The following is a 13,884-nucleotide window of genomic DNA, read 5'->3' as shown; positions in this document are numbered from 1 at the left end:
TTACATGCCGTTGAACTTAAACCTGCAGAGCAGTCTTTTGAACTCAGTTTTCCGGTTGACATCCGTTATTTTGTTTGGACTTCTATTTTCTATCTCGTTCTATATTGCTTCATTTAAGAATACACGGATTCGTCGCTAAAATAGGCAAACAAACACATCACAACGCTGTGGTTTTTCGGTTGTTGTTTTACTTGAACTGTTGAAATGTCGTTTGAACTTGAGTTCAGTTTCTCGGTTGACATCCGTTATTTTCTGTGGAGTTCTATTTTATAATCTCGTTCTATTTTGCTTCATTTAAGAAACTACGGATTCGTAGCTAAAACAGTCAAACAAACAAATCGCAACGCTGTGGAGTTCGCATGAACTAATGTCAACAAATTTTTCTTGAGCAGTTTTCTAAGTTTTGCACTGATTTGTGAAGGACTTGACGGAGAACAAAAAGATAAATACTTGAACTAATGAAGATATGAAGTCAGAGACTGAGAGTTTTGAGTGTTTTTGACTTAATTCTTTCCTCCTCCTGTTTTAAGAACTTTCGTTTCATTTCAACAAGACAAAACATTTTATTACGTAGAATATTATTCGCCTGTTTGTACGAATTTTTCACACATCATTGTTTAGTTTGTTATAACTGATTGTTTTTTTTAACATTTACTGCACCAAAGATATTTGAAGTTCTGTTTTATCGTAAATCTATCATTTTTCTCTGAGCTCTTTTTTCAGTTATATGTTAATTGCGACGTATAGCGCGCACAAAGACTTTTTGCAAACCAGTTTGCTATGTTCATTTTCAGAAAAAAAACAGAAAAAATGAATACGTTATTTACCGGCTTAGGTCGGTCCGTATAGGGAAAAACTGTGTACCTCTGCAGAATATCAAAATATCATTGCCTTCTATCACTATCAAAATCTCATGATATAGTCTAATATCATCAAAAACCCTTCCAAGAAATGTATGAGAACAATTTTGATATATCAAAAGTGATACGACCTATTGATATATTGATATTCCGCAATACCACACCTCACTCGAAACGATAAGCTCAACCTTTAAAGGGTTGATTTGCTAGAAAAACGAACACTAACATTGTTGCACTACAGTTGTACATAATAATCAACACTACTACTACTAAAGAGTTACTGCTAATAACATTTGAATCTGGTCTATCTATATCCAGGCAAAGATCCCTTTGACTGGTGGCACTTATGTTTAAGTGGCCTCATACACGGATGAGAACTACTGCAATGCCTTGTTCATTAGTAGTAATTGTACTTTGGTTGTTTTGGAATTTGAATGTTAGCTTGTTGTACGTGAGGAATGTGTTGTCAGCCGTTAGCGGAATAATTTATCGTGATTTAGTCGTCTTCAATATCGAAGATTTAAGCGTGATATAGTCATCTTTGAGGAAGTTCGCTTCAGTTCAGTTCAAGTTAAGAAGTACGCGAAGGGCAGTCAGTTGTCGCAAGTTTTTGCAGGTAAGCTAAGCTACAGTGCAGTTTCCATTACTATTTTGCCTTCGGTTGTCCGATTCCGGATCCGAAACGAATGTAGGTGTGATTTCTTTCTGCCGACGTTTTCATTTTAAGTTGGCTAGCTTTAATCAGGTCATTTTGTTCTTTTCCCTCTTAGTTAACCGCTTTTCGATCACATTATACTTTCTTTTCGAGTTTTGCTCCTTCAATCTCTACCATGCGGAAAACCACCACTGCTCCATAAACTGTCATCAATTTTACACCGATTTAAAAACCTGGAGACATGCTGGAGCCACTGATTCTTTTGTGAAAGTCAAATACAGCAAAAGGGTTTTTTTAAACATTACATTTGATTGGCAGAGTAGTCTAGGCTCAACACCAGCAACTCCGTGCCTTTCTCTTTGTGAATTATGTGCACTGTCCTGAACGTACCATGGAATTTTATAAACAATCACGGTTGTCGGACAAGGCCTACAGTTTACAAAGTTTTTGGTTTTATCTCTTGAGAGAAGGTAGTGACAGGGCGAGTTTGCTCACAAGCCGGAATTAAATTAAGGAAAGAAAAAGTGTTGAGACTGTGAAAGCAGAGCCAGAAACATATAAACAGACATTCGCAATGCGCGCAAAATCCACAGCTTTTGAAGAGGAATACTGAACGGACACGAGGAAGTCAGATTTTGTCCCAAAAACCAAATTTCCTTCTCTTAGCTTCCTACTTTGAAAATATCAACTGTACAATGTGTCTTGACTTCTAAAACGAGCTTAATTACATTCTATATTGAGTAGCGCCTAATTAGTGAGCAGAAGGCGAACAAAACTGATGACACTTTACTCCATTTTAGAGAGACGAAGGAATGCAACGTCAACGAAATAGTTTTCCTCTTTTCATCCTGTTGGTGGCTATTTCAGTCAGCGCTCGATGCGGTAAGTCTTAACTGAGTAGATTATTTATTTTACGAAGTTGGAAGGAAAGAAAATAGTATCTTTTTATCGGATTAATATGATACTAATGGTTTGTGAACTTACTTCACTCGATTGTTCCGGCAAATTGAATGTACTCCTGGATGCTGGGATGATGCTAAGTGGTTAGTAAACGGACACAACTTTAGACGAATGACGACAACGAAATTTAAGACAGGTCTCTTTCTTTAGTTTATGAAACCATTGGTTGCTTCAAGGACACATCCAATCGAGCCATCCAAACATTGGATGGAAATGATTCTATTCTCGATGGATCGTACGGTGCTCGAAAGAACGCAATTGCAAAGTGCGCTCTGGCTGCAATGCGAAAAGGTTACAAGATGTTTGCACTTCAAAATGGAGGATGGTGCGCATCCAGTGCTACAGCGGACGAGACCTTTGACAAGTACGGCACATCTACAGACTGTGGGTCTGACGGTGAAGGCGGACCGTGGGCAAATCAGGTTTATATCATCAAAGGTAAAATGTCAAAGAAATGTCTTTATAAAGTAATTAGGATAGTACGCGCACTCTCATTGTTCAATAGCTGTGTTTAGATGAGAGCATGGAACACGGCTGTGACATCACACGAATTTTGATTGGTTATGTGTTGTCAGACGCGCGTTTTGATAGGCTGGTAGGAAATATAAGCGTGTATCAAGAAAATTTGTTTCAAACAAGAGTTCTCCTTCATTTGTTTCCCTCATTTGTCGAATTACCTTTGAGAAATATTTTATAAAAGCAATAGAGTACTTTTTTCTGTGTTTTCATAGCGTCATCTAAACACGAGGGGGATTTGGGAGTCGAGGGTTTGCATAACTGTCGAGAATTCTCCTAACTCCCCCGAGGGTTTAGATGAGTCTATGGTAACACGGAAAACGTCCTCTATTGCTTAAATTTAAAACACTGAATTTGTTTAGGGGTGTTGACTGGCAAGTGTCCATCTGCTCCGATTATTTCAGATATTACGTGCAGTCTATTCGAGTTTGTTACTGTAATATAGCTTATTCTCGTAAAAATGTTGCTATTGTGAAATCTTGTGATGTTGCATGGCATTTTCAAAATATTTTTGTTGTACAGTTGATTCCACCGCTCCAGTCGAGAAATCCTCTATATTCACTAAGCGATTCTTTTCAGATAGACACTTACTTGCTTCTCGCTATTCCACATTAACACACAAGATGATAAATTTGTTCTGATTGGGCAAGAGAAGTATATAATTTTAATCTCCAAGTTGTACTCTCTGGTGTCTTAACGAAGTTACATTGGCAAGGAATGGCACGCGACTAAGAGGGGCAAAAACAACACGAAAGTGACCGAGAGCAATTTTTCTACTCTTGCCTTTTCTAATTATTGCCCAAAAAAACAGTACTCATACCTGGATTAAAATGTCTTTCATAGTTGCATTGTAAGTCCTTTCTTAAGAATCAATACAGAGAATTTTGATAAATGTATCATAAGGGAATTTAGTTGGTGTCAGCGCACAATTCCGAATTACTAGGTACTTGTCCAATTTCGGGAACGTTTACCCTGGATAGTTAAATCGGTTACTATCTATAAGTGGATCTAGGTTGAAAGAAAGTAAAGAAATTTGAAAATCGTTCATAAAGAGACAATTTTGTTTTGTCGTTTTCGCTTAAAATATACGTCATAGATCTTGTGTAATAGTCTCCCGAAATCGTGCAGCAATATGACTATATTACGATGGACTTTTCATCCGATTTTGAAATTTTAACCATTGGCTGCTTCAAAGACACTTCCAATCGAACCATCCAAATATTGGAAGGAAACGATTGCGTCCTGGATGGATCTTATAGTGCTCGAACGAACGCCATTTTAAAATGCGCCGTGGCTGCAATGCGGAAAGGTTACAAGATGTTTGCAGTTCAGAATGGAGGATGGTGCGCAGCCAGTGCTACCGCGGACAAGACCTTTGACAAACACGGCACATCTCCAGCCTGTGGGTCCGATGGCAAAGGTGGACCGTAGGCCAATCAGGTTTATGTCATCAAAGGTAAAATGTCAAAGAAGTATCTATTAAATGCGCAAAAAAATACAATGAAGTGTTTTATTGGGGACAAAAGGCCTAATGAACTAGAGCAAAGGAATAATGTGTACCTCCTCTTTCATTTGCATGGTCGTGTTGGTTCTGACGGGCTTTAACCCTTTAAGCCCCGAGGGGTTCCCCATTGACGAGTAAAATCGTCTGGCGTTAGACAGAGTAAAATCTATAAGTGCCATTTGGCACTATCGGGGCTGAAAGGGTTAAACGGGGACATAGTTTTTTCACGCTGTTAGCTTAACCCTTTAAGCCCCGAGGGGTTCCCCATTGACGAGTAAAATCGTCTGGCGTTAGACAGAGTAAAATCTATAAGTGCCATTTGGCACTATCGGGGCTGAAAGGGTTAACAGTGTACAAATTTGTCGTGAAATCGTAGATAAGAAATAGAGTAGCAAGTTTCGTTCTACTCCGATTATTTTAATTGTTTTCTTCAGTTTATTCAATACAAAATACAGCTTATTCTCGTAAAAATGTTCCTTTTATGAAATCTGGTCGTGTTACATGGCATTTTCAAAGATTTAATTCCATCGCTCTAGTCAATAAATCCTCTATATTCGCTAAGCGTTCCTTTTCAAGTAGACACTTGATTGCTTTGCTATTTCCGATTAATTAACAGTACACTCAAGAAGATCAAGCCATTCTGATTGGACATGTGCATTTAAACTGTAATATTTAACTTGTACTCTGTGATGTCTCAACGAAGTTACTATGACCCGTTATGGCAGGCGACTGAGAGAAAAAAAAAACAACAAAAAAGTGACCGAAAGGAATTTTTCTTCTTTTACTACCAACGACGTGCAAAATTTAGCAAAAAATGGTGACAAATTGCAGTACAAAAAACAGTACTCAAACTTGGATTAAAGGTCTTTTATAGCTTAACGGTCATTTTTGTAAGTCCTTTTTTTTTCTTAAAGGAAAGTTACGGTCTAGAAAAAAATTCTCTAAATTAAGAAAACTTTTCCCCAGGAATTCGAAAATAATCGCCATTTTGTCCAGTTCCCTGTTAAAATGTGACAAGAGCACTTTGAAGTTGCCTCTTTCGTGACTTGGAGAGCGCCATCTTGGATATGACGTGTTATGACGTAGCAATAGTCGACAAATGAGCTCGACTTTACCAAGTTCATCGATCCCCGATCAGTTACTTAATGTTGTGTGACCTTTCTGCTTCGACAAATTCGAATGTAAGATGAACTATGGTAAACGGTCTTGTGGTTCAATAGGTAGTAGGCCATGTAGGCCATAAGTGCGATAGAAACTCAAGTCAGCAAGGGTGACTTTTGACTGCGCAGGCGCGTAATTTTTGTCTGTTTTCTCAGTTTTCGACAATCACGCGGTTTTGTGCGCTGTCAAATCGGACAACCAAAAGTTTACCGATAAAGCTTTCATAAACAGGCCGTCAGCAAGCCAAATAAAACATATTACCGCGAAAAGCAACTCAAGGTTAAGACAAAAAATCTTGTGTGACATCGATTATCAAAGTTTTGCGGTCGATAAAAGTCTTTTGTGTCGAGGTGTCGACGGTCAAGATGACGGATTGTCTGCAACGAGCATTTGGCTAGCACACTTTCGATCCATTTTTGTGCTGTCCCAGGATCTGCTTCAGATCGTAGTTAATGTCAAACTAAATAAATATCACTGTTTTGGTAAGTGTAACTCATCTTTGACTCCTCGAGTTCCTATTTTAGGTTTTTGGTTGCTTCGTTTTGTGGTGATGAAGAAATCATGTTGTTGTCATTCTATATTCCATGGTGTTGTTCAACAAGAATGTCTCACCTTTTTCTTTTGCATCATTTCTTCGTTTAACTCTAGTACAACACTTTAATTAACTAGTCCTTCCATTTGATGGGTACAGTTGTCGTTTCAAACCCATGATTTTTGCTGTTAGGCGAGATGAATGTTTTGATAAATAAATTTAGTTTTTGTTTTACCTCAAATGGAAATTTGTGGTCTTGCCCCTAAGACTTTTGTCTCGCTTCGTGATATGGGAATTCCCGTTAACGGGGAATACCTCTGTTAGTATACTACCTGTTGGCAAAAAGAAGCACTTTCCTGTAATTATTCCCTTATTAAAAACTATATAATTATGTAACAATTTAATTGTACTACCTGAGCCAAGAGAGATCTAGGCACACCAAAAGGATCCTTGAGATTTGCAGTCCAAACCTTGACATATGGATTGATATGTACAGTTTAAAAAGTCAGAGGACAGACAATTTTTGGAGGCTTAAAAAAGTAAAATTTATTAAAAATTTTCCAGGAATTTCCATATCATTTGAATGTGAATGCTACATTACAATGCAAATACAATACACAAAGAATCTTACCCCCAGGAGATTTGAATTGGGTAGAACACCGAGTTAGCCAGTTTGGTCTATGTGTTCAAGTTAATAACTAACTGTGACAAAGAACTATAACAATTATACACTTAAGCTCTATCCATTTACAAAATTTACATATGGTAGGTTGCCCATAAATAATTATTACAACATTAAAGGTAGCTTATACAAATTTTGTCATCTTATTTACAAGAACTTTTAAGAAAGTACAAGTTAATTTTTTGGAAGTCATTATACCTAAAAATTATGTGAAATGCTTCATTAAAATAGTAATTGTGATGTAACCAGGTGAAACACTTGTGACTGCCATCTGTGGTGTGAATACATTCAAGTTAACTACTATCTCAGGCAAAGGATGATTATTATATTCTTAACTTAAATGTACTGGTTGTACTCAATGTATTGAACAGGATATCCATTCAGTTGCAATATTTAGACAGTCTGATAAATAAGCAAATACAGGTGTACATACCAGTGAGTAAGGAAATCAGTATTAGGCAAAATAGTGTTAAAAAATTGCTTTTTAAAATAGGATTTTAGATATGCTGTTTTGAAGAGAAAGAGGAAGGTCATTTTCCAATAACAGATGAGCAGAATTGTTGTATATCTGTCATAGCATAAGGAAGGAAGGAAGGAAGGAATAAATGCTGCAAAGACATCCTGAGTTGGTTATTATTTTTATATTGCTTAGAAACCCAAGATAATCATACATAATTACTTGTGTACATTTTAACAATAATTATCGTGAAATTTCAATAGACCTAACGAAAGATAATGTGAGGTAATATAATCTTATAGGGGAACAGCAGGTCTAAAACACAAGTCACATTCCACAGGTCACTCATTGCGGGTCATTATTTTACCTTTTGGAAGGTAACCCTAACCCTCAATTTGGCTAACCCTAGGCCCAAGGTTGGTTTTTAGGCTGGTGTTAGCCAAATTGAGGGTTTTGGGTTACTTTCAAAAAGGTGAAACAATGCTTTGCAACTAGTGACCGGTCAAATGTGACCTGTGTTTTAGACCCACAGTAGGGGAACGTCATTGATGACTCTAATAACTTTTTAATTACCCCACAATGTGTGATGAATATAAATACAGCTTTTGGTCATGCACAATCTGTAATTGGAATAAACTTGCCCCTGATGTACTCAGCCTTGATGATGACAATGCTTTTAAAGTGAAACTACCGCACTAACCAGTCCCTACCAACCACCTGGGCTATGTCTTTTCAAGATTTTGCAGAAACTAGTATGAAGATACATGTAGATATGTAGCCACTTAGTGAATATGGGTAAATAAGCGAATAATAGATATTGAATAGACAATGTTCACTGAGATAATGCTTTACCTTAATTATGATGCAATACAATAATTATTGTCACAAATACATGTATAATGAAGATCATGATGCCAGGAAAGGTGATGTTCAATTCACATAGTGACATACCCAAATATCTTAAGATTGAAACTTGTTCAAGGCATTGACCAGCTTAAGTAAGTTGAATTTACTTTCTGATGAAGTTGGAAGATAAAATATTGAGTATTATTTAAATTTCAAGTTGACTTGTGGGCACAAAGCAAGTCCTAAATATTTGGCAGTTCAGAGTTAATGTGAATTAGAAGTTCATTTGTATACATTATAGTGTTTTGGCATCCTGCATTGCATATGTTTCCCCTCCACATAATGTATACAGTAATTTCAACAAATTGCTATTTACAGGGTGTCAAGTGGATAAAAGGGTCACAAAACGAGAAACTCTAAAAGTGGGAACAAAATGGCAGTATTAAATGGACATGTATCATTATAGTCACCATTGCGAGTTTCAAAATAATTGTTTTGTCAACATGAACCACAAGCTTACAACATTTTTCTCCAGCCATGAGCAAAAAAAATAGGAAAAAATTTCCTGAAGAACAATCGAATTTTAAAGACACAGAAAAATAGGAAATAGTTAGCTCGCATGCACCTTCATCAACTATCTACTGTGCAACTTCCTAGAGTTCCCCTATTATCTAACCCCTGATTTCAATCCATGGCGTTATAGTAAAATCTCCACACAAGTTGCTAGTTGAAACTAGTAATTAAAATTTAGGAACTGGTGAAGAAGAGGACGTTAATAACGTTGGCAATTCTTATAAAGTTTTTTTTCTGTTGACAAGAAGGAAAGTAAAATACATTAATTTTTAAAACAACATTTAATAGGCTGTGCTTGGTTATGTTAGCTTGAGATTATATACAACACGAAAGGAATAGCGAACTCATCTTACCTTAGCAGACTTCAACTGACAGGGCCGTCTCGGCTGAACTCCCTCCTCAATCGATCTATAACAACATTTACTCGGAAATCTGCCTAACTCAATATTGTGCATGAAGCCGCCGACGAAAATTCGATCACACAAGAGCGAAAGACTGTTAAGAAGTTTTACCACTTTAAAAATACCGCTATTCCGAAAGAAAAAAGGTGTACACGATGCTGTGGCTAAAAAAAATTCCTATAGCAATGCAAGTAATGGAAAAGACATCTTTGGCCACCATTTTGTTTGTTATTTCGCTCGCGCGCGTGTCAAAAAAGCCTGGGCACAAGCAAATTATCAACCAATCAGACAAGTCAAGTCATTTAATACTTACAGATTTTCTAGTCAATCAAAATAGGCGGCAAAAATCAGCCAGAGCAAATGTAAACAAGACAAAAACCTTGATCTTGCGACAAAGAAATATTCACAAGCGTACCTTTTTCACTTTCTGCCTTCCGCGACAGCTGTCATCGATGCTTCAGCAAACGTATTTGTTTGCTTTCACACGGGCCGGGGAAGCGTTAAATTTAGAATAAGCCGACGAAACTTTCAGATGTTGCTCAATATACGTAGCAAGGCTTTTTCACATCAACAATTACCGTTGTTGGGGTGTACGCTTACGAGGGGGATGAAACTAGACACATGTCTAGACTTGAGAACACATATAAAAATAAGCTTACACCGGAAAATTAAAATTTAAAAGAAAAGTTGGCCGGCGAAAATAAAGCATGGATGGATTCCTCAAACGTGAAAACCTGACTGCTAATAAGTATATTGTCTGTTTGGGTTTGTCATTTTACCAAGGAGGACTTTGTAATGTTGTTACCAAATTTGGTAATACACGGTACGAAAGTAGTGTCCCGGATGTTAGAGCACGAGGCCGGAGAGGAGGAGTTAGTTTTGGGAATCAGAAAATAAACAACGTTTTGACAACATCGTTACATTGGCGACGAGGATATTAACACAGAGTACTTTTACAGGATATTTCTACAGGATATTTGTCTCGCAAAACACGTGAAGGATGGCCAACGCGCTACCCACATTCCCCGAGTTCGATGTATCTGAAACAAGCACACAAGCTGCAAGATGGAAGAAATGGCTCTCCTGATTTCAAAACCTACTTGTCGCTATGAAAGTCACAAACAAGAAAAGACAGCGAGCTCTGTTAATCCATTATGCCGGCGAAGCTACAAATGAGATTTTCGACACGTTGCCAAACACTACCGCGGGAGAAGGCGAAGATCCGTTCGACAAGGCCGTAGAAGCGCCCACAAATTATTTCACTCCCAAACAAAATCGTGAGTACGAAATTTATGTGTTCCGTCAGGCCAAGCAAGAAAACAATGAAAGTATTTCTGCGTTTCATACAAGGCTAAGACAGTTAGCAATTACCTGTGAGTTTGCTGACGTGGATCGTGAGATCAAAACCCAGATAGTCCCAAGCTGTAGTTCTCACAAGCTGCGTACGAAACCCCTTGAAAATCCGTCGTACACTCTGACACAGCTATTAGATGCTGGTAAGGCCATGGAGCTCTCGAAAGCACAGGCCGCTAACATTGAAGAGAAGCAATCTGTCCATAAATTGTCCTCATTCGGTGGTAATCGAAGCCGACGAAATCAGAATAATAACATAAATTCAAACCAAGATGGCGAACGTTCAGTTGACAAGATGTCACGTGTCCGGAAGTCACGCAGCAGCGGTCACGAAAACCGGAAATCAGGCGTAAAGTGCCGAAATTGTGGTCAAAATTACCCCCATCCTGGAGGGAATACCTCTTGCCCCGCTTATCAAGCCACCTGTCGAGGCTGTGGCAAGTTAAACCATTTTGAAGCTGTTTGCCGGTCCAAAGGCAAGAAAGAAACAAGAAAGGCACACCAGTCCACTGTAAACAAAGTTAGTGAGAACGAATCAACTGATGATGATGAAGTATACACCTTCTCTCTCAGCACAAAGACCCTGAAGGACCAGCCTCTCTTCAAGATTAAGGTGCATGACACGCCAGTTACGATTATGGCTGACTCTGGAGCAAGCATTAACCTTCTGGATGAGAAGGAATATCACAAGCTACCCAACCGTCCGAGTCTTGAAACAAGCAGTGTGAAGATTTTTTTACGGTTACCAATCAAAGGTTCCCCTTCGTGTCCTCGGAAAATTCAGTACAACGCTCGAGTCAAAGACAAGGAAATTTAACGACAGGCTCTACGTTGTGGAGGGATCCGGTGGCTCCTTGCTTAGCTGGAAGACATCGCAAGAGCTCAATCTTCTTCAAACAGTTCAGCAAGTCACAAACCTGCCGTCACACCCTAAAGCAAACGCACTAGCGGATCTGTTGGAAGAGTATGACGACTTATTTCATGGACTAGGAAAGCTTAAGAACTATCAGATAAAGTTACACATCGATGAAGACATACCGCCCGTTGCACAACCGCACAGAAGAGTCCCCTTCCATGTTCGTAAGCAGTTAGAGGAACAGCTACTGCACGACGAAGAGCTAGGTGTGATAGAACGCATTACAGGCCCTACGCCCTGGGTGTCCCCAATTGTGGTTGCACCGAAACCGAAGTCTCCAGGCAAGATACGCGTATGCGTTGACATGCGTTAGGCGAACAAGGCGATCAAACGCGAGCGTCAAGTCACCCCGACTGTGAAAGAGATGATTGGAGACTTAAATGGAGCGAAAGTCTTCAGCAAACTAGACCTCAATCAGGGCTATAACCAGCTTGAGCTAGCGCTGGAATCCAGATACATTACCACCTTCAGTACTCACATGGGTCTCATGCGATACAAGCGCCTAAACTATGGCATATCAAGTGCCGCTGAAATCTTCCAGAACGTGATTCGTGAGACATTAGAGGGCATTGATAGCGCGATAAATATCAGTGACGACATACTGGTATTTGGAACGACGCAAAGTGAACACAACCAGCGGCTGAAGGCAGTGTTTCAGCGGTAAAGAGAGAAAGGCCTGACCTTCAACAAGAGCAAGTGTGAATATAGCAAAGACAAATATGAATTATTTGGGTACGTGTTCTCAAGAGACGGGACATCGCCAAACCCAAAGAAAGTTGAGGACGTGGTCAATCTTCAGACACCATCGACAGCGTCAGAGGTGCGCAGCCTACTGGGGATGACAAATTATTGTTCAAGATTCATCTAGGATTATGCCACCAAGACGGAGCCCTTGCGCAAGCTCACTCACAAGGACCAACCGTGGTGTTGGACAGCAGAGCACACCCGCGCAGTCTGCCAGCTGAAAGAGGCACTGGTGAGCGCACCCGTCACCACCTATTTTGATCCAGAGAAGGCTACAGAGATCTCGGTCGATGCAAGTCCTGTCGGCCTGGCAGCTATTCTCTCGCAAGTCGACCAGAACACCGAGGAAAGGCACGTTATCCCCAACGCAAGTAGCTCTCTTACAGCAACCGAGCAACGGTACAGTCAGACCGAGCGGGAAGCCCTCACCATAGAGTGGGCTTCTGAACACTTACACTTGTACGTTTACGGAAAGCCTGTCACAATTTACACGGACCATAAGCCCTTGGTGTCTATCTATAGCAATCCGAGCTGTAAGCCTCCCGCAAGAGTCGAGAGATGGGCGTTAAGACTCCAGCCGTACCAGATCACAGTCAAGTATCGGAGAGGAGAAATCAACCCCGCAGATTACCTATCGCGGCACCCAACCAAGCATGCAGGCGAGACAAGCCGACAGCAGAAAGTGGCCGAGGAGTACGTCAGCTACCTTGCAACCACTTCAACTCCCAAAGCCTTGAAGATACAGGACATTGAGGAAGCCACTCAGAGCGACGCAACTCTGAAAGCTGTAGCAGAGGCTATCGCGAAAGGCAACTGGCACAACGTAGTCAAACATTGCTGTGTCGATGTCGAAGAGTTTCGCCTCCTAGAACGACTAAAGGACGAACTGACCGTGAGTACGTCTGGTAATCTAATTCGACACGTAACCCGTTTAGTTATCCCGAAAAGTCTCCACGAACATGTGGTTAACCTTGCGCACGAAGGCCACCAAGGACTCGTAAAAACGAAGTCACTATTGAGCGAGAAACTTTGGTTCCCAAACAGGCTGGTAGAAGTCAAGGTCAAGTCGTGTAACCCTTACAGATGTCGCCACTCCCAGCAGCGCCGTGGAAGGAAGTTAGTGTGGATCCCGAACAAGGAGTACCTCCTTCTGATTACTGACGATTACTCCAGGTACCCTGTGGTGGAGATAGTTAAATCGATCGCAGCGACAACAACCATACCGAAGCTTGACAAAGTGTTCTCAGAATTTGGAGTCCCAGACGTTGTAAGGTCTGATAACGGCCATCCGTTCAACAGCAAGGAGTTTGTGGCATTTGCAGACGACCTCGGTTTCAAACATCGAAAGGTGACTCCAAAGTGGGCAAGAGCGAACGGGGAGGTCGAAAGGTTTGTACGCACCGTGAAGAAAGTTATCAAGACAGCAAAAGTGGAGCACAAGAACTACAAGCAGGAGCTGAACAGGCTGCTGAGAAACTACCGTGCTACACCTCACAGCACCACAAGGATTGCTCCAGCAACAGCACCTTTTGGCAGGCCAATGAAAACGAAGCTACCCGAGTTGACGACACCCTGCTCAGACCCTGAGATCCGAGAGCGTGATCAGACAGCGAAAGCGAAGATGAAGGAGCACGCAGACAACAAGCGTTAAGTAAAGCCGTCAAACGCGAAAGAAGGCGACACGGTACTAGTTAAGAGAGATGACTCAAAGGAGAAAAGTGACA

General features: G+C 40.3%; 1 protein-coding gene and 1 pseudogene across 1 annotated transcript; both read left to right on the top strand.

Moving 5' to 3' along the window:
• LOC137971185 (uncharacterized) overlaps positions 1-7,190 on the top strand; it is a 225,030-nt pseudogene extending 217,840 nt beyond the window's left edge.
• A 3,065-nt stretch (positions 7,191-10,255) lies between these two features.
• On the top strand, positions 10,256-11,317 carry LOC137971174 (uncharacterized). Its single transcript, XM_068817939.1, has one exon. It carries the CDS (start codon positions 10,256-10,258, stop codon positions 11,315-11,317), a length of 1,062 nt encoding a protein of 353 aa, XP_068674040.1.
• The last annotated feature ends 2,567 nt before the right edge of the window (positions 11,318-13,884 follow it).

Source organism: Montipora foliosa, chromosome 1 (genome assembly GCF_036669935.1).
Source record: "Montipora foliosa isolate CH-2021 chromosome 1, ASM3666993v2, whole genome shotgun sequence".
Classification (NCBI taxonomy): domain Eukaryota; kingdom Metazoa; phylum Cnidaria; class Anthozoa; order Scleractinia; family Acroporidae; genus Montipora; species Montipora foliosa.
This window is presented reverse-complemented; position numbering and strand designations above follow the sequence as displayed.

Excerpts from the sequence above, each read along its gene's own strand:
- LOC137971174 (XM_068817939.1), top strand. The coding sequence starts at position 10,256 with ATGAAAGTCACAAACAAGAAAAGACAGCGAGCTCTGTTAATCCATTAT.